The sequence below is a fragment of the Acinonyx jubatus genome, chromosome C1 (genome assembly GCF_027475565.1).
Source record: "Acinonyx jubatus isolate Ajub_Pintada_27869175 chromosome C1, VMU_Ajub_asm_v1.0, whole genome shotgun sequence".
Classification (NCBI taxonomy): Eukaryota; Metazoa; Chordata; class Mammalia; order Carnivora; family Felidae; genus Acinonyx; species Acinonyx jubatus.
Genome location: NC_069381.1, coordinates 103,381,314 through 103,405,638, shown reverse-complemented (window position 1 = coordinate 103,405,638; position 24,325 = coordinate 103,381,314). Strand labels below are relative to the sequence as shown.

At 40.9% G+C, this 24,325-nt stretch overlaps 1 protein-coding gene across 5 annotated transcripts; it reads right to left on the bottom strand.

Moving 5' to 3' along the window:
* Window positions 1–79: 79 nt before the first annotated feature.
* On the bottom strand, window positions 80–22,187 carry PRPF3 (pre-mRNA processing factor 3). Of its 5 annotated transcripts, XM_027056279.2 has the most exons (17): window positions 22,037–22,061; window positions 20,771–20,861; window positions 19,309–19,498; window positions 17,719–17,849; window positions 15,592–15,738; window positions 13,127–13,210; window positions 12,706–12,926; window positions 11,741–12,047; window positions 10,461–10,627; window positions 9,637–9,716; window positions 7,742–7,885; window positions 6,621–6,720; window positions 6,334–6,447; window positions 5,170–5,288; window positions 4,802–4,885; window positions 3,462–3,523; window positions 80–438 (listed from the first exon to the last, which is right to left on the bottom strand). In XM_027056279.2, exons 3-17 carry the CDS (start codon window positions 19,451–19,453, stop codon window positions 292–294), a joined length of 2,052 nt encoding a protein of 683 aa, XP_026912080.1. In that variant the 5' UTR covers window positions 19,454–19,498; window positions 20,771–20,861; window positions 22,037–22,061; the 3' UTR covers window positions 80–291. The 5 variants fall into 5 exon arrangements, with proteins under 5 accessions (XP_026912080.1, XP_014940332.1, XP_014940334.1 ...); XM_015084846.3 differs by lacking the exon at window positions 20,771–20,861 and having other exon boundaries at window positions 22,037–22,187; XM_015084848.3 differs by lacking the exon at window positions 20,771–20,861 and having other exon boundaries at window positions 21,914–22,037.
* Window positions 22,188–24,325: the final 2,138 nt, after the last annotated feature.

Sequence of the window (24,325 nt, the reverse complement as noted above, 5' to 3'; positions counted from 1 at the left end):
TTGCTAGAAGTTAGGAGAAAAGATCACCTGAAGACCTAAACTCCAATACCTGTAAATGTGTGAAAAATATCATACCAACTTTAAAAATAACTCTTTAATCATATGCACATGAGGGGAATAAAGGGCGGCACCAAGCTGACTGGGGAAGGGTGTAAGGTATTTTCCCTTTGTCCCCATGTCAGCTTGGCACAGTTCTGAAATTACACACACAAGTGGAACTGGTTTGGGAAATAGAATAAGAGGACTGAAGAGACAAAGGCAGGAAAGGAGAGGCAAGGGCTCGCAGTAGTTTCAGTCGGTGGACTCCAACACAGATTCACTCAGAGCAAGGTCCCAGTAGTGTTCAGCCCCATGCTTTTTGAAGTGCTCTCGAGCCATGTTCTCTGTAGGGCACTGTTTGAACTTCATCTCCCCAAAGCTCCGGTCTTTGGCCGTACCCTGGGAAAAAGACAAAATTTATAATAAAAACACTTTAAAAAAAAAAAAAAGATTTACTTTTAAGATTTTTTTAAAAAATGTTTTTTAAATTTATTTTTTGAGAGAGAGAGAGGGTAGGGAGGCAGAGAGAATCCCAAGCACAATCTGCACTGTCAGCACAGAGCCTAACATGGGGCTCAGCCTCACAAACCATGAGATTATGACCTGAGCTGAAATCAAGAGTCAGACGCTTTAACCCACCAAACCACCCAGGTGCCCCAAGATTTTTATTTAAATAATCTCTACATCCAACACGGGTCTTGAACCTACAATCCTGAGATCAAGAGTCACAGGCTCTACCGACTGAACTAGCCAGGCACCCCAAAACACTGCAATTTTTTTTTAATTCTTTAATTTTTAAAAATTTAATTAAAAAAAATTTTTTTTGATCTTTATTTTTGAAGGATAGAGAGAGACAGAGTGTTGAGAGGGTAGGGGCAGAGAGACAGGGAGACACAGAATCCGAAGCAGGCTCCAGGCTCTGAGCTGTCAGCACACAGCCTGACGCGGGGCTCGAACCCGTAAACCACAAGATCATGACCTGAGCCGAAGTTGGAGGCTTAACCGACTGGGCCACGCTGGCACCCCAAATTCTTCAATTTTTTTAACATTCATTCATTGTTTTGAGAGACAGAAACAGAGTATGAGTGGGGGAGGGGCAGAGAGAGAGGGAAACAGAGAATCTGAAGCAGGCTCCAGGCTCCGAGCTGTCGGCACAGAACCTGACACAGGGCTCAAACTCACAAACTGCAAGATCATGACCTGAGCTGAAGCCAAACGCTCAACTGACTGAAGCACCCCAAAACACTGCAATTTCTAATGTAAGTCAGATATAATATACTCTTTTCTAAACCCTAATAACATGTGTGTAGCAATGTAGTTGAACGTGATTTTATGTTAAAAACTATTTTAACCTCCATTCCCTTGGATATTTGTGAGTCTTCATGAATTTATAGGCATAAAGGTTTCAGGTTTTTTGGTTTTTTTTTTTTTACTGAATGGAGGATGAGAAAGTCTGTGCTCTGATTGATATCTGGGTGGAAAAGCAAGTCAGGAAGGACTATGGAGGATGAGATGGGATGAACTAGTTGCCCACCAGGCCTCTACGACTAGAGGACCTTTAAGGAAAGAACCAGAGGCTAAAAGGACTCTTTCCACAAGACCTAGTAAGACTGTATACAAGCAGGAGGCTTTGGGGTCCACTGACAAACAAGAATATGAGGGTAAGGTGAAGAGGGGAATGGGAGCAGTGAGGGGGGTACCTGAAGAGAACTACAATAGAAAAGGATACATTACTGGGTGTAACCACATTCTCACCCAAGGCACCAACAACAATGAAGTCATAAAGTGCTATCTCAAGAGGCTTTCAGGGATCAGATTCCAATAAGAAGCTAGAGTAGAACCTGGCTTGTTTCTGAACCTGAGATACAATTCCTGTGGACTCTCAAAGGTAACTGAAAGAGATGAAGGGCGTAGGATATTAAATATCCAGGATGCAGGTGAGGTAGTTATTATAGCCTAATTTTGTATGCATAATAAATTGGAGGAATCTGGGATAAGATAGAAGAATACACGAAAAACAGTAAGAATTGCCTATAAAGAGTGGTCTTAAAGAACTGGGGAAATTGGAAAGGGACCATTTCAGTAAGTGCTCTTCTGTGTTATTAGAATTTAATAGGCATTCACTACCTTTGAAATAATATAATACTTTTATAATAAAGAACTAGTTACTAAATGAGTGCATTAAAAAAATAAAAGATAGGGGCGCCCGGGGTGGCTCTGTTGGTTGAGCACTGGACTCTTGATTTCAGCTCAGGTCATGATCTCATAATTTGTGAGATTGAGCCCCATGTTGGGCTCTGTGCCGATAGGGTGGGATTCTCTCTCTCTCTCTCTGCCCCTCACCCACTTGTGTGTTCTCTCTTTCTCTCTCAAAATAAACAAACTTAAAAAAAATTTTTTTTAATTAAAAATATACATGCACTCAACATACATGAATAAAATGAAAACATTAACTCAACACAAAGGTAGAAAATATTTACAATGTAAAAAAATGTATTTTGGTGTGGGAATAAAAGGATTACTGCAACACATTAGGTTAAGGAATTAATTACTAAAACAAAATTTAATGCTTCCTGGAAAAATAGGATGGTATTTTATATGCTCACAAACAATGAGCAATCCTTATTTCACATCTTGGCCTGAATAAGCATATGCATTCATTTATTCTTCAGAGCTAATACTGGTTCAGGGTGCCTGGCTGGCTCAGTTGATAGAACGCACAACTCTTGATCTCTGGGTCATGAGTTCAAGCCGCATGTTGGGTGTAGCGCTTACTTAAAAAAATAAATAAAATTTTAAAATTAAAAAAAAAAAGAAAATAAAGAGGAACTAATATTGGTTCATTAAGATTTCAGGGATGAAGGACCTGTATAACCATAAAAAAATTGTATTTTACAGAGCACTATTACATCATAATCTAATTCTGGTCTCAGAAAACTGACAAATAGAAAAAGGAAACAAAATCCACATTTTTGTAGACAAACCAACAGTAATTGATATTAAGTGTCTTGCCCCATTTGAGCAGCTAGTAAGTGGTAATGCCCAGACTCCTAACTTTATATTCTTAAGTCTGACACTTCTTTCACTATTATCCAGACAAAAAAAAAAAAAATTCCCAGTGATTCATCTCCAAGTCTCATATCCATGACTGTGAAATAAACAACTCAGTCAAGAATTTATATTCTTGCCACCAGTTTTCCATACTCTTCCCCAGATGGCATATACTATACACTCATCAATTTAAAATATAGTCAGGAAGAATCTGCTGCCGAACATGTAACAATGAATTCCAAAAGGAAACATGAACTACTTAAGGAATCAATCATTGCTTAGTTTTACCATTCCTTTGCTCCACTAGAACAGTATAAACAACCAGGAACTAGCTGAAGTTCTGCTTCAGTGTTTAACAAAAGATCACCTACCTCCCAGACTAGTACACATTTGTTGGTTTTCTTCACAGCTTCCTCATCAGATTCCTCATCATCTGGAAAAGACAATATAGCTAAATCTTGCTCTAGACTTAGAGACCAAGATTTAGGTTCTAAACAAAGAGTATTCAAGTGTACCCCAATTCTTTTAAAATATTGTTCCCCTTTCCATTGTATCAGGGTCAAATGTCTTGTTATCTTTATTTCCTGCAAATCAGACTGAAAGTTCCAAACAGAGATACTAACTAATTCAACATTTACTGAGCACCTAATAAGTGTCAAGAGCTGCACCAGATACCAGGAATAAGGAGATAGAGACAAGGAATCAACAATAAAAACTTGTCCTAAGCACTTTGAAAACCAGGCCTCAGATGCCAAGACAACAGAGTCTGTTACTAAGGAGTTTGATCTAATGGAGAAGGAGGGCAGATAAACCAAATGAAAATATCTTAGAAACACTTGTAAAACAAAAGAAAATATAGGGCAATTATAGTGAAAAGTGTACTTTAAGTAAGGCATGAAAATATCTTAACTAAGGACACAAAATATAAAAGGGCCAAAGTTAGGAAAATTAAGAAAAGTATGACTGTCTGCACATGTTAAATGCTAACCCAGGTCTGCAAAGGGGAGAATGAATATGGATGGAAGAATGATGGTCAGAAGGGTGTCAAATATATTTTATACATATATAAAATTGGGCAAAAGAATGAAAAGTATGTGTATATATGTATATGTGTGTGTGTGTGTATAATTTTGCCTTCAACCCTTTAAAAACTTCTTTCAAGAGGCGCCTGGGTGGCTCAGTCAGTTGAGTGTCCAACTTTGGCTCAGGTTATCATCTCACGGTTCGTGGGTTCAAGCCCCATGTAGGGTTCTGTGCTGACAACTCAGAGTCTGGAGCCTGCTTCGGATTCTGTCCCTCTCTCTCTCTCTCTCTGTGTCCCTCCCCCACTCGTGCGCTGTCTGTCCCTCTGTCAAAAATAAACATTAAAAATAAATAACTTCTTTCAAAAAATAATATAGACAATGCACATATAAAGTGCATAGTTTGCTGAATTTTCACAAACTGAATAGACTCCCATAACTAGTGTCCAGATCTGGACAGACAGGGAAAGCAGCTGGCAGAAACACCCTGAAGGCCAGGGAGAAGAATAACATGCACATCATCATGTAATAAATATGTAGGCATGAATGTCTACATGTTCACAGTCCAAACAGGTTTTTCTACAATTCCTAAACATTATCTAGTGTGAGCAAGTGTCAGTGGGAGGGAGTAGATGAATGGACAGAGTACCACCCCACCTCCCACTCCATCCCCTCTAACCCCCATTCACCATCTCCCTTTGTGTTAGATGTCTGTTCATCCCACTTTATCCGATGCAGCATAAGACGCTTAAATTTCTTCTGGGCCTTGGGGCCTGGAAACAGAGAAGGAGAATTTTGCCAGAGTTGTAGATGACGATGAAGTAGAAAGAACCTCTGAGCTCATCTGATACTCAGCCATTAATGTGGTAGTTGAAGCAATACCAGGAACTACATCTTAGGTCCTTTTGCTCCAATAAACACAGAAACAGAGGCCCAGGATATTATACCCAGGTATGGCTCTAAAACTCTATCTTTTCCTCCTTTCTCCCCACCATGCTAATCACTTCAAAGCCTAGGGTTGTGTGGGGACAAGTCTCCTTCAGTTTTTCAGACTCACCCCCTTCCACTACTACCACGTTGACATCCTTGTGCAGTACCACCACCCCTGTCAGGTACAGTTGCCCAGCATTGGCCTCAATCTTGAACTTCTTGGCTGGGTTGCTCAAATTTCGAACTCTGGAGAAGGGAAAGTTTAGTTATGGCTTTTGTTTCAGTTAGCATCAGTAGCTGCCTGAATGGAATGGCAAACAAACAGATGGATCCAAAATGGTTTTCTCTCTAAAAACAAAAATCTGCGGAGTAAGTAAGCAAATACACTAATGCTTGATAGGTAAAATCAATGAATCTAGAAGTAATCCCACTGTCTTATACTTCAAAGACTAGCACTGTATATACCCTATAATAAACAGCAGGTAATCAAAATTTACTCTAAGGAAAGAGATATTTACCATCACCCAAAAAAATGTGTAAGCTAATTGTTCTTGACAGTATAAAGATCAACAAATTCTTTGCCTTCTAGATGCTTATAATGTAGTCAGAATGCTACTCATGGAAAATTTCTAGAAGGCTACATGAAAAACTGTTAGTAGCAATTACCTACAGTAAGTGGTACTAAGGGTTCAGAGAGTAGGGGTCTTGTTCAGCAAGGCCCTTCTGTATTGTTAGATTAAAAAAAATCGTCATATCACTTTCATAGTAAGGAACGAGTTATTAAACACTAGCACGTTTTAAAAAATGGAAGGAACATATGCACTCAACATAAAAGAATAAAATGAAAACATTAATTCAGCACCAAGGTAGAAAATATTTACAACATATTAAATATATTTTGGAGTGGGAATAAGAGGATTACTGCAATACATCAGGATAAGGATATAGTTACTGAAGAAAGAAACTTTTAATGCTGCCTGGAGAAATAGGGTATTTTCTGTTCCACAAAGGATGAATGATCCTTAGTTCACATCTTGGTCTCAACAAGTATATTCACTCATTCATTCTTCAGAACTAGTACTGGTTCACTGAGAAGCCCCCAGAGACAGAAGAGTAAGTCTTTAATCCTCATCATTATAAAAGCTTTACTAGCTCCTGATTCACGTTGGGGTCATTAGAAGTGAGTAGATATTGATGTTAGGAATGCTTTAGACCACAGTGATTCTGCCTCAAGCACTTGGAAAACTTTTGGCATTTCTAAGGGAAAGGCTGGCCCAGTTTGGACACCTACCTATATACAGATATGTGTACCCCCTGTGAAATGTCTTCTTTAAGCTTTTTAATTTTCTTGACCTTTCTCTGTTCTGCTGTAAGTTTTCGGGCAGCGTTGGCCTCTTCATGCGCTCTGTCGTGACAGGAAGGACATCCACAAGTGAGAAAGGCATTGAAGATCAGAGGCAAAGCTGAGGGAAAGAGAGAGCAACGGAGGACTCTCCCCTCCCTCCAAATATGGATCCCCCCAGAAGAGTCTGGGAAAGGTACTTGCCCTGGGTTTCCACCCAATCCCATGGCACTTACTTCTGTCTTTTTGCCATCTGAGCTCTGACATGGGCTTCTACCTTCGTGGGGTCTTGAACAGCTTCTGTTCCTAATACTCGCATCAAATTTGAAATTCTCACTGCAAGTGGAGAGATTAAATTAAATTTCCAGCTGGGATAACCTGGCACCTCTTCTCTATCAATTCATAACTGTTTAACTACTTCAAATCCCTGCTCAAAGCTCACTTCCTCTAAAAACCCCTACCTTGAAAAGCCCATCCAAAGAACTCAGCATTTGTAGAAAGTCACATAATATATATAGTTGGTATACGTTTATTTACACTGCTTGAAAATTTACAACAAATAAGGAGTTTTATTTCTTTGGTATTTTTCACTCTGATCACAACATGTAGTGAAAGATCCTGAACATAACAGTGCTCACGCAAAATATTACTGAATGATAACAAAACTACAGGAGTGAGGGTTTAACAATATTTTCATTTTTCAACTATAGAATTACATACATAACAACTGTGCAAACAGTGCAACTATTATCTTCATGAATTTCAAGACCATTATTCTTTCAGGAAGATCAGAATATGATATATTTTTATACTTAAAAAAGAAAAGCTTTAAATGACCTCTACAGTGAATATGTTGATCTGTCTTTAAGATTTCATTTTATTTATTTATTTTCTTAAATGTTTATTTTATTTTTGAGAGAGAGCGAGCAAGTGAGCAGGGGAGGGGCAGAGAGAGAGAGAGGATCCAAAGCAGGCTCTGTGCTGACAGCAGAAAGCCAAATGCGGGGTTTGAACTCACGAACCATGAGATCATGACTTGAGCCGAAGTTGGATACTTAACTGACTGAACCAACCAGGCACCCCTAAGATTTTATTATTAAGTAATCTCTACACTCAACATGGGGCTCGAACTCACAACCGCAAGATCAAGAGTCGCATACTCTACTGACTGAGCCAGCCAAGCACCCCTATGTTGACCTGTCTTAGCCAGATTGTAGAAAATTTAGGAAAGGAAGAAAATAACCAATGAATGATTCTGAGAAACAGAAAGCACTCAAATATCAAGAGATGCAAAAGTTCCTCTGGAATTACACAGATAAACTTAACACCCTTTCATCCCTGCCTCTAAGATATGTACCTTTGGGTTCTGGAGGAGGCATCAGGCCTAGCCTGACTTTCTCTTGTAGTTCCTTCTGTGCTTCCCTCCTTGTTTGCCTTCGAAGTTTCTTCTGTTCCTTCTTGGTAAGATATACCCCCAGAGTAACTGGTGTGTCATTGTCAACTGCCAGGTAGAGAAATAAAATTACAAAAGCAATAAGCCTATTAGAAGGATGTAGGTGACTATCAATCACATTAAAAGAAACTTTAAGTGTTATTAGTTATTTTTAGTTTGTGATAGTATAGCATTTTACTATCTATCTATCTATCTATCTATCTATCTATCTATCTATCTATCTATTTAAAAGGGTGGCGGGGGGAGGAAGGGGGCAAATCCTAAGCAGGCTCCACACTCAGCATGGAGCCTGACATGGGGCTCAATCCCACGACCCTGGAATTATTATGACCTGAACTGAAATCAAGAGTCAGATGCTCAACTGACTGAGCCACCCAGGCGCCCCAGTATGTTCCGTTTTTAAAAAACATTATCTTTCATGAGAGTGTTCTAACTTGTTTTTTCTTGAAGTAGTTGACTGCTTTAATCAACTGAAAAGTGGCAAAGACAGAAAACAAAATTAAAGCTGTTCCAGTTGCTCTGCATGAGGATTTGGGGTAGGTGGGGCCAAGATAATGAAGTTTATAATTTTAGAGTTACAGGAATTGGGGAAAATCCTCTGGACTCCCAAAGGAGGTTTACTCAACTTTTAGTTTTTTTAATTATTATTACAATATTTTATTTATTTTGAGAGAGAAAGCACAAGTGGGGGAGGGGTAGAGAGAGAGAATCCCAACCAGGCTCTGCACTGTCAGCACAAAGCCCAACGTGGGGCTTAAACCCACAAACCACGAGATCACGACCTAAGCCAAAGTCAGATGCTCAACGGACTGAGCCACCCAGGCGACCATATTATTATTATTATTATTTTTAAAGTTTATTTAAGTAATCTCTATACCCAACATAGGGCTCAAACTCATGACCCTGAGATCAAGAGTCACATGCTCTCCTGACTGAGCCAGCCAGGGGCTCTGACAATTTTTTAAAACAAATAAAATCCCTTACGTTCTTCTAATGATCCACACTGATGACAACTAAGTAGATTCTGGTTAAGTAATGAGTATCTTTACATTACACAACATTACATAACATTACAATGATTATCATATACTATATTATCTCAAAGTCCCAATCTATTCTTCTAAACTTATTGGAGTTATTGGCAAGCAAATTTACTAATTGAGGTATTACCTCCTCTGTTCATCCCAAATATGATGAAAGTGTTAAAATCTTTTATGATCTACATAATTCTTGAAGAAGGCATTATCAATCAACATTATCTCTATATGTGAGAAAGTTCTGTGTTCTAAATGACTTACCCAAGGGATTCAGCTAGTTAAAAACACAGCTGCAACTAAAACCTATCTCTTCTGAGTGAGCCAACAGGCTTTTGCTACAAAGATGATCAAGAGAGAAGGCTGAAGACAAAGACGACTGAAGGGCAGTGGTATACAAAACTGGAGTTGGGAGTCAAAGATGAGAACGCTTTTTAAAACCCAACTTGTAATATACTTCAGTTGAAACCATCTCTAGGTTAGGCCTCAATGCTCTAGACCTGCACTGTCCAATACTGTAGTCACAAGCCACGTACACTATTTAAACTAAAATTAATTAAAACAGAATAAAATTTAACATTCAGTCTCTCAGTTGTATTAGTGCAACTCAGTTTTCAAATGCTCGACGGTCACAAGTGGATAGTGGCTACTGCATGGACAGCACGGAGAACATGTGCTGTCCGTTGTCACATGAAGTTCTATTGGATAATACTTCTCTAGAGTATCTAGAGTATCTAGAGTATGATCGAGTAATCTAGACATTACCTGGAGGGTTGAGTTGGGCTGGATGTTCAACAAGATTTGTGATTCCAAAATAATCTTCTCTCTTGGGATTTTCCTCTGTACTAAAATTGGAGGAAGAAGGGAAAACAGGGTATGTGGGTAGAGACAATTCTAAGAGAGAAGGAGTCTCAGAAACACAATGAAAAAATGCACTCTCCATAACATTCTAGCACCTTTTAGTGTGCATATCCACAACATGTAATTGTATTACACATAATTTTCAAGATGAGAAAACTGGGTCCACTAAGGTTGGACATACAATCCACATCAGTCACTCTCAACCTTTTTCTACCCTAATATCCCTGATGGATGGATGCCACATTCTTTCACTAATAACAATAACTCCCTGGGACAGTGGTTGACAAAGGAAGGGTTAAGGGGAAAGACTGAGATACAGTTTCCTAAAGCCATGGATCAGAATTATAGAACGGATATAATTAAAGCTCTCCAAGTGTTTCTCAAATGATTTCATTCTTTCCCTCATCAATTAAGACTCCTTCCTCTCTATTGTAGGACTGGATCTTTAAGAAATGTAAAAGCCTATTATAGGTAGCAAAAAAAATAATAACCACGTATAACGAAAGCAAATATAAACTTACATCCTTTCTCTTTTAGATCATTTGTGCCTTTTCCTTCCCATGTTAACCTTAAAAACTAAAAATAACTTATTCAACATATTTACAAATATAAGAGCCTGTATATGGCTACCTATTTCACTAGGATTTCATGATTTTACTTAATGCATGAGTATTATCTCTCCCAATAAAACTCTAGCCTTATTAAAAGGTATTCACTAACAAACTCACAGGTCAAAACCATTGGGGATGATGTAAGAGTCCCACCACTCAATTTCAGGGATATCTCCTTCCTTTAGTTCTTTTTTAGGAGCAATGAGGGCCAGCCTAGTGGAAGTATGGATGCCTGTTTTTCGAGCTGCCTGTGAGATCTCTGCCTGCAGCTTCTCCAGTTGAGCCTAAAGACAAGATAAACAAAGAGGGGAAGATAAATTGGAGTCACAAAAAACAGGGAAATAGTAGAATCCCAAATTTTAAAGTACTCCCTTGTTGCACTCTTTATGCCTAATGCAAAGAATTCATAACTTCTCAAAACTTAGAAGAAAAGAGGCATTCTACTTTATCCTTTACTTAGTTGATTTACATACAACTACCCTTATCACCATCCTTCACCCCACAGTGTGTGCCTGCGGCAAATACACAGAAATGGAATTCTATGAAAACTCCATTCTGAGAATGAAAACAAGAAGCAAAACTCACCGGATATAGAGTCAATTCAACTCTCAAGGTGTATGGATTATCTGCAGTAAATGTTATATACCAGGCTAGCTTTCCTCAATCACGCAGAGGGTTCTGAATTGTTTCCCTCCATTGTCTGTATGTGAATTTTCAAAGTCAATTTTATTTCCACTTAAGTAGAATGGAATTAAGACAAATCAGCTAAAATTCAAGTATCCCAGGAATAAAGTAGTTTAAAAATTAGTCATTGAGGGGCACCCTGGGTGGCTCAGCTGGTTAAGAGACTGACTCTTGATTTCAGCTCAGGTCATGATCCCACAGTTTTGTGACTTTGAGGCCCACATCCGGCTCTGTGCTGACCCTGCTGAGGTTGCTTGGGATTCTCTCTCCCCCTCCCCTGCTTGCGCTGTCTCTCTCAAAATAAATAAATCAAAAAGAAATTAGTCATTGCTTTATTACTTGTGTATCTAATTGCCTAAAACTTTGAGAATTGAGTTGGCAGTATTTTAGGACTGTATTAAATTTCCTTTGTCACCTTCCTACCTTCTTTGAAGTTCTAGGTTATACTCTTTTTTTTTAAGATTTTGTTTTTAAAGTTTATTTACTTATTTTGAGAGAGACAGACACCGTGTGAGTGGGGGAGGGGCGGAGAGAAAGAGGGAGAGAAAGAGCATTCCAAGCAGGCTCTGCGCTGGCAGTGCAGAGCCCAAAGCGGTGCTTGAACCCACAAAGCCGCGGGATCATGACCTGAGCTGAAACCAAGGGTCAGATGCTTAACCGACTGAGCCACCCAGGCACCCCTGAAGTTCTAGGTTATATTCTAAACCAGATACCTTTGTCCGTAATCGTTGGGCAATCTTCTCAAATTTGCCCTTGTCATGGAATTTAAAAGTGCGTCTCTGGCGCTGGGAAGGGGCAATTGAGACTCGAGGGTCAAAAAAAGTATTAGACTCCATGTCTTCTGATGGCTTTTCTTTTAGCTGTTGTTTGAACTGTTCCCTTTTCACAGCACGAATATTGGCCTTCAGAGTGGGCATGCGATGTGTCAGCTCAATCTCTTTGCCTGTTGCATCTACAGTGCGACCTTGCTCGTCGAGAATCAGTGGTGTAGGTTTAGTTTGATCTTTTAACTCCACCTTCCTGAGAAACAGCCCACAAAGAAATAAATGCCACATGGGACAATAAATAAGGCAAACAAGAAACAAACAGAAAATGAAACAAATCAAACCAAACAAAGAGAACTAGGTTACACACAACTCTAGGGAACATAAACCCATCTGTGAAGAGTAACACCATGACTGAAAACATCAAACAGAGTATGTGAGTACAGAGTAAAATCGGATGAAATGAATTTATATATTACATTGATAAGAATTTGCAAGCCTATCTTCACTCCGGAATTTCTGAATCAGACATAGTATGCCAAACCAATTGTAGGCGCTAAAAATAAAGTCTATCATCTTTATCCAGTTGTAGAGAACTCTCAGATCTGGTATCATTCACTGAGGTCTAATGGATATAGTTCTGAGTTAGGAACCAGGAGACCGGTTCTATTCCTAGCTCAACAACAGATAAAGAATCTTAACCTCAGTTCTACCAATTATAAAAAGAAGCTAATAAATTCTGCCACGAGCAAGCTAAGAGAATTCAATTGGTATTTATTAAGCACACGTAAGAAATATGAAACTGTAAGAAATGAGTTAGGTTCCTTGGGAGAAAAGGATCAGTAACATTGAAAGGTATTTATTGCTTCTCCAGCTTCAGAAATACTAAGGGGTTCCACGAAACAGATACTCACGGGGGAGCAATGCCCATGGCATGGAGATTGGCCAGGCCCACCATGTTGGCGTTGCCAATGAGCCCTGGCTTCAGTGCCAGCTGGGCTTGGATGCGGGCTTGTAGTTCAGCTGCTTTCCTCGCCTTCTCAATGGCATCATTCATGAAAGTGGCAGCCTGGGAGGGCTGAATAGTGTTGCCAATTGGAAGTCGCTCTGGCTGGGAAGAAGAAGGAGTCTTTGGCTGTGAGAGAGGAGAAAAAAGAAATCAGAATCAGAAGAATTAGACAGGCGGACAGGTCACACATGTAGACTGGTAGATGGTGGCATGGAACATGCAGTGACCTTCCAAACTCAAATGAGTGGATAGCAAGAAAATGAGAGTGGATGGCAAGAAATTCTTTGCTAAAGAGTCTTCATTTCAGAGTAATCTGAGCACAATACCTGAGGTGTAGGGGGGCTAATGAAGCTCAGCTGTTTTTTCCTCTCCTCAATTTGCCGTGTTGCTGCCTCCATCATCTGTTTGATCTGCTCTCGGGGGGGGGGGGGGGGGGGGGATTAAAAAACTGTTAATATCTCTTTTTTATTTCTCCTATACAGGTTCCTAAACACAAAGGGCTTTTCAGGTCTAGAGAACTAAAAATTTTTTGAATGAACCCACCATATTCTGCCTGTACCACAGGCTACAAAATTCAGTAAAGAAAAGCCTACATAGCTGAGCACTGAAACATTTCAACCCATCTTCCTCAAGCAGGAGTGGCATGGTAGGTAGTAACATAGCTTGATGATTAAGACTCAGGTTAACAGGGGCACCTGGGTGGCTCAGTAGGTTGAGCAGCCGACTTCGGCTCAGGTCATGATCTCGCGGTCCATGAGTTCGAGCCCCACATCGGACTCTGCGCTGACAGCTCAGAGCCCGGAGCCTGTTTCAGATTCTGTGTCTCCCTCTCTCTGACCTTCCCCTGTTCATGCTCTGTCTCTCCCTGTCTCAAAAATAAATAAAACGTTAAGAAAAAAAAAAAAGGACTCAGGTTAATAGAAACCTGAGCTTGAATCTTAACTCTGCCACTTAATGCTTATGTGACACTGGACATGGTATTTAATCTCTCCAAGTGCCTGAACTCCAAGTGCCTAAAAAAAGGTAACAACAGACCTACCTTACAGGGCTATTATGAGCATTTAAACAAAACTCTTGGCAGAGTCCACACAAATTATACTTTTAAGTTTATCTATTTAATTTTGGAATCTCTACACCCATGGTGGAGTTTGAACTCACGACCCAGAGATCAAGAGTCACATGCTCTTCTGACTTGAGCCAGCCAGGAGCCCCAAATTATCATACTTTTGATGAATTCCTGCTTTGGGTAACTGGAGACAACAATGCAAAGATCTGTTTCCTATCCCGTGTAAAATACTTCTTCTGTCCTAAAGAATATGAGAATAATAACCTTTGAGAATACAATCAAATAATTCTTGAATTTTCCAAAAGAAACCTTGCTGTCAAGGTGTTTCAAGATATATTTTTAAATTAATCACACACAAAAAAAATTTTTAATGTTTATTTACTTTGAGAGAAACAGAGGGATAGGGAGAGAGGGTGGGGCAGACAGGGAGAGAGAGAATCCCAAGTAGATTCCTTAGTATCAGCGCAGAGCCTGACATGGGGCTTGATTTCACAACCTGAGCAGAAATCAAGAGTCACATGCTTGAACAACTGACCACCTAGGTGTCCCTAATTTTTCCTTTTCCTTTTTATTTTAGAGCCAGGGGCAGGGCAAAGGGAGAGAGAGAGAATTCCAAGCAGGCTCCATGCTCAGTGCTGAGCCGGACACAGGTCTTGATCCCACAACCCCAGGAGCCGAAATTAAGAGTTGGATGCTCAACTGACTGAGCCACCCAGGTGCCCTAAAGTTTATTTTTGACATCTTTTTTGTGTAAGTGATATATTTACATAGTTCAAAATGCAAAACAGTACAAAAGAGTATACTGTGAAATCTTCTACTCCTACTCTCTATAAAGCACCAGTATCTTTCCCTGCAGAAATATCATATATAAATATATATAAGCAAATTCATCCACCCACCCACACACATATATGTATATATTCTGTTCTTCTTCCAAGAGACTTTAAACAGCACAAGAAATATTTATTATATATGTAGTACCAAAATTGTTTTAAGAAAGCCCATTTTAGGGGCACCTGGGTGGCTCAGGTGGTTAAGCAGCTGACTTTGGCTCAGAGTCTAGAGCCTGCTTCAGATCCTATGTCTCCCCCCTCTCTCTCCCTCACTCCCTCTCTCTGTCAGTTAAGCGACCGACTTCAGGTCATTTTCGTGGGTCCGAGCCCTGCGTCAGGCTTTGTACTGACAGCTCAGAGCCTGGAGCCTGTTTTGGATTTGGCGTCTCTCTCTCTCTCTCTGCCCCTTCCCTGCTCATACTCTGACTCTCTCAAAAATAAATAAAACATTAAAAAACAATTTTTTAATTAACAAAAAAAAAAGAAAGTCCATTTTAAAAACGCAGATAATTCTTATTAAAAACAAGTCAACTTGAAATTATCTTAGTGGATTATAGCATGTCAGCATTATATTTGGAAATTCTCCTCTGTCATCAAGCTGAGTTCTGATTAGTTCAATAATTTTCTCAATGACCCAACGAGGTAGACAACTGGGCAAATAATGTATGTAACACCCTTGTTTGCCACATAACAGGTGCTCGTAAATGTTATTTCAATAGCCTTCAGGTGGAATACTCCTAGTTAAACTGAGAAATGATAAAACATAGAGCAGTAAACAAAAGTTTCCCAATGCTAAATACTAATTCAAATCAAGGTCATGATGAATCTGGACCCCTGCATCTCTCACTTCTTCAGCTCATAGAATCACTGCTTTCAGTCCCTAATTACTCACCTGGAGCTTAGTCAGCATGCCAGGACTCTCTGAGGGAGGCCCAGGGATCACTTCAGGCTCCTCTTCCACCTCCTCAAAACGTGGTATCCGTCGCTTCTTTACTCCTGATGATTCCTTGGAGATCTCAGAGTCATCACCAAACACTTCCTAAAGAAACCCAAGATGACAGAAGAGTTTTCTCCCTGCCCATGGGAGAAGGGAAGAATCATCCTAGTCCCTACCAGCATTTTGTAGCTTTCCCCAGAGTCTTTTAGACCCTCCACCAAACGGACCATCTCACCCAACTTCATCGTTCTCCTACTCCAGTCAAGCAAATTTCATCACCATGTCCTTATAAATGTTCCCATCTCAAGGTCTTTGCCAATACTACTGCCTACATTTGCAATGATATCCCTCAACTTTTTCCACACCCCTGTTCCAAGTCCTGCCTAAAACTCGCCTCAGGAAGTTTTCCTCACTCATAATCTCATCTCACTCTGATCAAACTGTTGTTTCATATCCTCTTAGCACTTAAGAGCTGGGTTCATATTACATAAAATTACATTGTTAATATTCTGTTTGCCAAGTGTTAAGTCTTCCAATGTTAGTACTTTCTCCCAATTAGAGTCTAAGCTCTTTCAGGACAGGGGTTTTCTCTTTCTTCTTCAGTATTACCCAGTAACACTCTGTTCTCATCAAACAATGGGAACTCAAATACGCTGACCAATTTGCAAGGTGAATTTAACAGGACCAAGAGTGGCCAACTGGAAGGGACAACGGGAAAAAGCAAATGTACACACCGGTGGTAGGCTTTGGGTGACATCCCCTCTTCACTAGGAGGGCTCGTGTTTTGCAAGGACATATCCTCGGCCAGGGGCGAGCGCTTCCTGGAACTCCTACAGTTCAAGAAAAAGGACTCTCCCATAATATATTGTGTGGGGTGGGGACCTGAACGGACCAAAATGGGACCCATATCCCAAAGCTACCTACATACCTCCTTCAAGAAACCATTTTTATTAATCCCACCCAATGTAGTCACTTCATTCACAGCATGCCTCAGCCCTTACACAGCCACATACCCTATTATAGCATTAATTTCACTCCACAGATCTGTGCAAATCGTGGATTAAGCATTCCCACGTAAACATACCAAATTCAACATCAGTCTGAAACCCTACAGTCATCTCTAAAACTTATATGAGACTGCTACTTAGATTTTGTAATTTGTGACTATATTCTGTTGTGCCCTTCCTTAAATTGCAAATTCCTTTAAGGCAAGGACTATTTCTCATTCCTCTCACCACCCACGATGACTTAAACACAAAAGGCACATGACCCTCTATTTCTCTCGGTTCTACAGCCTGGCCAGGGACCAAGCAGACATTGCTTATTCACTCTTTGTGCCCCAGGAAAAGCAATAGGATAGCCAAGGTATCAAATGCACTTTGGAAGGTTTGATGGGAGCCACAGAAAAGACTTTTTTAAAGCAAAAGAAAAGAGATAAAGAAACCAGCCACCTGACGCAGCTACTATTGAAAAAAGGCATGACCAATCAGCAACTACAGAATAAAAAGTGAAGGAAGTAAGACAGTAATGATGGTCCTTTTAAGTAGTCCACTCATGGGGCCAGATGACCACCCATATGTTATATAGCAAACAGCAGGCTCTCAAGACATACAGAAAGTAATAATTTTTGTTCGGTATCCCATCTACAAGTCCACTGTAGAAAAACCTCTAAAAGGAACAACAGGGAGGTTTACAACAGTGGAGTCACATTCTGAAACATCTATTAGGTATCAAGTAAACCAAAACATAAAACCTTAGAGTGATCAACTTATAGGTAGTAGTAAGGGGGGGGGGGGAGGAGGAGACAAAGGGAAATGTAAGAACTAAAACTCCTAACTGTATGTGAAAAAGGACAAAGCTACCAATTGTTTCCCTGAAGTATTTCAACCCATGAACTTACGTAGTTCACCATCATAAGATGGTGATAATACAAGCTCACCTCCTCTCCTTTAATGTCTTAGTATCTCTCTTGAATATTATGTATTCTAATATTAAATACCAAAGTGTGAGTCAGGTAAGCTTAGCAAATTTATTACCATTCAAAACACTCCCAAGCTCATCAGACAATTAACTGTAACCTACCTTTAGCTCTCGTTTTCTGCTCCTGTCACTGCTAGACTTGGAATGTCTAGAGCTCCGGCCTTCCTCCACAGCCTCAAATAGTTTGTCCACAAATCGGAGAGTAGAATCATCAAGAAAAGGTTTCAGATGGTCTGACAGGAAAAAAAAGAGGTGGTAGGGTTGAAAAATTAGAGTACAAGGAGTGAGTGGGTAGCTCAGTTGGTTAAGTGCCCGGCTCTTGATTTCTGCGCAGGTCATGATCTCATGGTTTTTGAGTTTGAGCCCTGCATCGGGCTCTGATGTGACAGTGCAGAGCCTGCTTGGGATTCCATTTCTCTCTCTCTGCCCCTCCCCTGCTAGCACACACAGGCTCTCTCTCTCTCAAAATAAATAAACTTAAAAAAAAAAAAAAAAAAAAAGACAAAGTAACAGTACTTAGTCCAATATTAGGCATATAACAGACACCAACACTGGAATTTTACCTCCAGGAGGGAGGGAAATGTTTTCCTAAGTTCTTTGTAGGATTCCCATAAATCCTCTTATATTGAATGACCTTGCCCTATGAGGTAAAAATATAGTTACAATTTCTTGCAGTAAGAAGTAGCAAAGCCAGAGCAATCTATTCAGGTTGAACATCAAAGTTAATGATGAATAATCACCCTAACTCTTCTCAAAGAGCAAGCTGGAAGAGACTACTATTAACAAATTCTACCTCCCTCAACTTTTTTCATAAACTTGGTTATCACTCTGAACTTGAATCTACCCATCTGACTTTAGCATATTTTTTCTTTCTTTTTTTTTTTTTTTTTTTGAGAAAGAGAGAGCGAGTGAGCCCCCACAAGCAGGGTAAGAGGGAGAGAAAGAATCTGATGCAGGCTCTCCACACCCAGTGCAGAGTCCGAAGTAGGGCTTACACTTACAAACGGTGAGATCATGACCTGAGCCAAAATCAACAGTCGGCCACTTAACCAACTGAGCCACCCAGGTGCCCTTAGCATCTTTCCTAAGTAAATATAACTTAGTTGATTCAACTGACTTGACATTGGTCAAAGGAAGTCAGTCTGAGATTCAAAATATGTCATAAATGGGGTACCCAGTTGGCTCAGTTGCTAGAGCCAGCATCTTGATCTTGAGATCATGAGTTCAAGCCCCACATTGGGCATAGAGCTTACAATTTAAAAAATAACAAATAAAAAACAAAATATGTCACAAATAGTATTAAAAAAAGGGAAAAAGCAAAATTAGTCATTTAGGCTATTTCCATCATAATGCAGGAGAAAATAATATGTGGCCTAATTTTTTTTTAGACACTCCCAGCAGAGAGAATTTGGGGAAGTTCAAAGCAGTGTTTGGGATCCTGCTATAAGTCAAAAGATTCATAAAACAGGGGCTCCTGGGTGGCTCAGTCAATTGAGTGTCCAACTTTGGCTCAGGTCATGATCTCGAGGTTCATGAGTTCAAGCTCCACATCAGGCTTGCTGCTGCCAGCCTGTCAGCATGGAACCTGCTTTGGATCCTCTGTCTCCCTCTCATTCTGCTCCTCCCCCACTTGCATACTCTCTCTCTCTCAAAAAATAAAAACATTAAAAAAAGATTCATAAAAGGACATACCAGCTGCCTTCTTCTTGTCCATGCCCTTCCCCACACAGTTCAGTGCTGCTGTGACCACTGTGGGTTCTGAGAAACCCAGCACCCTCTTCACTGTCTTCTCTATCCATGGCTTCAGTTCATCCAACTCCCTCTTAGACAGTGCCATTCTTCAGGAAAGGGAGGGTAGCTCAAATGGGATTCAGTCCTGCACCTAAAAAGAAACCAGGAGAACACTTAGTTAGAGGGTAGGAAAAGAGCACCCCAAGCAATGTTTAGTGTATCAGGAATGCCCTCTCCACCTCTCTTCCAATCCTTAGGCAAGTTCCTGCACTTCATTTCGACCTAAATACTTTCTCTAAAACCCATTACTTAAAAGCAGAAAGAACTACATTTCATTTGCAACTCTAACTCAGTTAGGTATCAGTGGATCAGTGAAATCTGGGGAATAAACAAACCAACCCTGGGAATAACCTAGTCTGAGAAATGAGTTCTAGCTTCTTTTCTGATCCTGTCATAACAAGGATTGGCAAACATATAACCTGAAAACAAGACTGAAAAAACCCACCCAGAGGCCAGCTTTTCTTTCTTTTTTTTTTAATGCTTATTTATTTCTGAGACAGAGAGAGACAGAGCATGAGTGGGGGAGGGGCAGAGAGAGAGTGGGAGACACAGAATCAGAAGCAGGCTCCAGGCTCTGAGCTGTCAGCACAGAGCCCGACGCGGGCTCGAACTCACAAACCGTGAGATCATGACCTGAGCTGAAGTTGAACGCTCAACCGACTGAGCCACCCAGGTGCCCCCCAGAGGCCAGCTTTTCTATCTCTCCTGCTTCCAGGTAGGCATTCCTTAACCTAGCCTTGACCTGTAGGATTCCCTTCTTTTAAGGAATGGTGGTGGGGGGGGTGGGGAGGGGGAGAGAGAAAGGGCTATCCAGGTCAGCCATCCTATATTAAAGTTCATAATCCTGGGGTGCCTGGCCGGCTCACTTGTTATGGCATGTGACTCCTGATCTCAGGGGCATGAGTTCAAGTCGCACATTGGGCGTGGAGCCTACTTTAAATAAATGAAACATTTAAAAAAATAACAAATCTTATAATCCTTAAGAATGCTGTCACTTATCTCTACAGTCATATTCATCCCTGTGGGAATTCTGTACCCAGATCACGTTCTCTCATGTTCTACTCTGTCAGTTGACTTTGTAAGATTAATTCTTCACCTCAGAAAAGAAGGTCCTCATTTTGGATGTACTTTCTCTCTCTCCCTTTTCATCTTTATTCTTCTACTTTTTAGCTTAGCAGAGAAAACACTATCATAAAGGACACCCTACAACAAATCTTTACTTAATGCAAGTTAATATAATTCTTCAACATTATTCATTTTACATTTTTGATCTCCTACTTAAACAGCAAAACTCATGAGCATAGAGAAAATTTTATTTCCCTGATTTTCTCCATAAGTGCTTAAATCAATAAACTGCACTGACCTCCGTTTCCAAGCTAACTTCCTCCCAGCACTGCTACAAATCAGGGTCTCCGGTAGTCAATCTTTCAGGATGTTTTAAGACCTCTTTTCTCCTAAAAGATAGTCTGATTAATTTCTACTTTCTTGGCAGGTTTACCCTCTCTATAAGACCTGTTGCTAAACAGCATATTTAATTTTGGCATAACCATGGGAAGCCAGTAGATTAAAATCAAGAAACTAGGAGTGAAAGATTTTGTGTCTCAGGGACATGTTCTATGAATAATTCTGTGGCAGCTCTATTCACCTATATCATGATAGAGTATAGTTTATAAATCTCTGTATATTAAACATGCATTACTCAAAAGAAGCATAGACACCACAGAGAGTGAAGAAAGAGTTCACACTGAACATTTGGGTCACAGAGTTCTACTGTTTACCAGCTTTGGGGCAAGTAATTCCTCTGAGCCTCGGTCTACTCATCTTACAAAATGAGGACAATCTGCCATACCTTCATCATTCTTTATCATTCAGTAAGTATTTATTGTATAATTACTAAGTCTCAATCAGTGCACTGGGTGCTGCGGATACCTACAACGGTGAACGTATCAGACAATCCTCGCCTTAACGAGGCTTACATTCCACTAGAATTGAATCATGGGCTAGAAAGCGTAAGCAATTTGAAAAGCCAAAGCAACAAATGAGCTATCACTCTATCAGATGAAACGTGTGCCCAAATACTACACTAACAAATGTATTCAACTTCAACTCAATCCTCTAGCAAACTAAACAGCCAGTGGACAAAAATAAAAGTTCCCAACAGTCACTAGCTTTGTCACTAATCAAATGTTCAACAATAACTGCCTGGGACGGGGCGGGGTGGGGTGGGGGTGGAAGAAGAGGTAGGCAGAAGGATCTCTCAATGAGCAGGTAGCAGAATCCAATCTTCTGAAGAATCCCCTTACTCCGTGTTCTTTGCTACAACCTGAGTTTCCTTCCCTCTGCAACCCCTATTCTTCTCTGCTCTTTCCCTATCTCCCACTGGCTCCCCACCCCACCTTGTCCTCCCCAAACTCCCATCTTAGAGCCAGTCTCCCCACCCCTTCCCCTTCCCGCCCCCGCCCTTTTCCTCTTTACAATCTCACTCCAACCCATTCTCTCTCAGAACCTTGTACTTCTTCGGCTTCCTTCCCACTGAACCTTCCCGCCTGGGTCCTGCCCTTGGACTGAAACCTGGTCCTCACCGCTCGGAACACAGCATATCCACCCCGGGCCCGGGGTCACTACTCACCTCACAAACTTCAGCCCCTGAGACGGAGCCCGAACGTTACACCGGAACCGGAAACTGTCCGACCGCCCTACGGCCTGCCGTCGCTACCGCCACGGCCGCCGCCACGCCGCGGCCCCGCGACATGTGACGGGGAAGGGCGGGGCCACCGGTTCGCGCAGCCGTAGTAATCATCTGCTCGGCGGCGGCGCGCATGCGTGCCCGAGCTGTGAAGTTTGCCTGTACAAGTTGGTACCTACTTAGGTTTCCCCAGCGAAATGCGGTAACTAGATTCCTGCGAAGTTAATGTTGCCTGAAGCAGAAATTGGGCTGCTTGCAGTACTCCTAGTGTGAAGACTAAGTGCGCTAAAAGCGGGACTTTTGCGTTCGGGCTAAACGCGGCCTCTCTGGTAGTAAGTAAACCTGAGAGTCGTGGTCGCTAGCATTATCCACCCCTCTTTAACCTTTCTCCCTTACTTAAGCGTGATGCCAGAGACTACCAAGAAAAATGAGAACATAGGAGGACTCTGAAGATAGCAGCTCCGCATTTGTTCCTTTTACTGTCTCATTCATTTACTGACATAGTAAATATTTGAGTGCCTACTACTATGTGCCAGGCATTATCTGAGAATGGATATCCCTTAATGATGAAGAACATGGGCTTTAAAGCCAGACTGTCTAGATTTGTATTCTAGCTCTCTCACTCATTAGCTGTGACATTAGACAAGTTACTTAAGTCTGTTTCCTTACCTGTAAAAAAAAAAATCCACTTCGTGGGGCTGCTGTGAGGACCGCAAGAATGACGGAGGGTAAGTGCTTCTCAGAGTTCAATAAAGCTTCATTATATATAATAATTAGCCAGTTGCCTCATAAATGTGTAAAAGACATCTCAAGTAATGAAAACTAAGCTTCTGATTCTAACTGCTATCCTCCCTCCCCCAAAACAGCTCCCAATCTTCATCCTCAGTTAATGGCAACTGTATTCATAGTTATGCAAGCCAATGATCTTGGAATGGTCCTGGTCTCCTGTTGTATTGGTCCTATAGAATCCACTTGCTTCTCACAGCTTCCACTACTCTCAATTTTATGCTTGGATTATTATTTTTTAATGTTTATTTCATTTTTTTGAAAGAGTGTGAGCAGGGGGAGAGAGGGGGACAGAGGATCTGAAGCGGGATCTGTGTTGACAGCAGAGAGCCCAAAGCGGGGCTCAAACGCACCAACCCGAGACCATGACCAGAGCCAAAATCAAGAGTCAGACGCTTAACCGACTGAGCCACCCAGGTGTCCCTATGCTTGGATTATTTTAGTAGCTTCCTGCTTTCTCTCTTGCTTCCACTCTGTCCCCCTTTGGTCTCATCACGTAGGAATAAGCAGCAAACTATCTAGTACTAGAGTGGCAGGTACTCTAGTGATCATCAGAAAGGTTATTATTATTCTCTTGGTTAAAAACCATCCCTTGGCTTTCCATATCAGAGTAAAATGCCTTACAAAATCTGCCCCACTCCATAACCTCTGTGATCTCTTTACCTCACTCATTCAACTCCAGAATCCTAACCCCTTTTGTTTCTTGAACATACCAAAGATAATTTCACCTCAAGGCCTCTGGACTTGATACTTTCTGCGTGGGTTGTTCTTAATCCAGATATAGGATTTGTTCCCTGCATCCCCTTCAGATTTTTATTCAAATATGACCTCAGCAAACCTTCCTGACCACCCTATTCAATTCTGAAGCCCGTTGGGCACTCTTGATTTCCCGGATCTTCATCTTTTTCCACAGTACTTCTACTAGTTCACTTATGTTTATAGCTTATCATCTGACTCCCTCTGCTAAAATACAAACTTAAAGACAAGAATCCTTGAGGCACCTGGGTGGTTCAGTCCATTAAGTATCTGACTTTCGATTTCAGCTTAGGTCATGATCCCAGGGTCATGGGATCAAGCCCCACATCAGGCTCCATGCTTGGGATTCTCTCCCCACACCCCGCTCTACCCCTACCCCACTCACATGTGTGCTCTTTTTCTCAAAATAAGTAAACTGAAAATAAAATCTTAAAATAAAATCTTAAAATTTAAAATACAATACAATACAATAAAATAGGGGCACCAGGCTGGCCCAGCCAGTTGAGTGTTGATTCTTAATTTCAGCTTAGGTCATGATCCCAGGGTTGTGGGATCAAGCCCCACATCGGCCTAAGTGCTTGGGATTCTTTCCCTCTCTGCCCCTCCTCTGCTCATGTTCTGTCTCTCTCAAAATAAATAAACACTTAGAGAGGAATCATTGTCATTGATATATATCATAAATGCCCACAA

Bases quoted from the DNA above. Each gene is read 5' to 3' on its own strand.
- PRPF3 (XM_015084846.3), bottom strand. From the start codon at position 19,453: ATGGCACTGTCTAAGAGGGAGTTGGATGAACTGAAGCCATGGATAGAG. The intron at 12,048-12,705 runs GTGAGTATCTGT...GCTGTTTCTCAG, and splicing joins GCCATGGGCATTGCTCCCCC to GAAGGTGGAGTTAAAAGATC. The intron at 7,886-9,636 runs GTAATGTCTAGA...TCTACCTGGCAG, and splicing joins AGCCCAACTCAACCCTCCAG to TTGACAATGACACACCAGTT.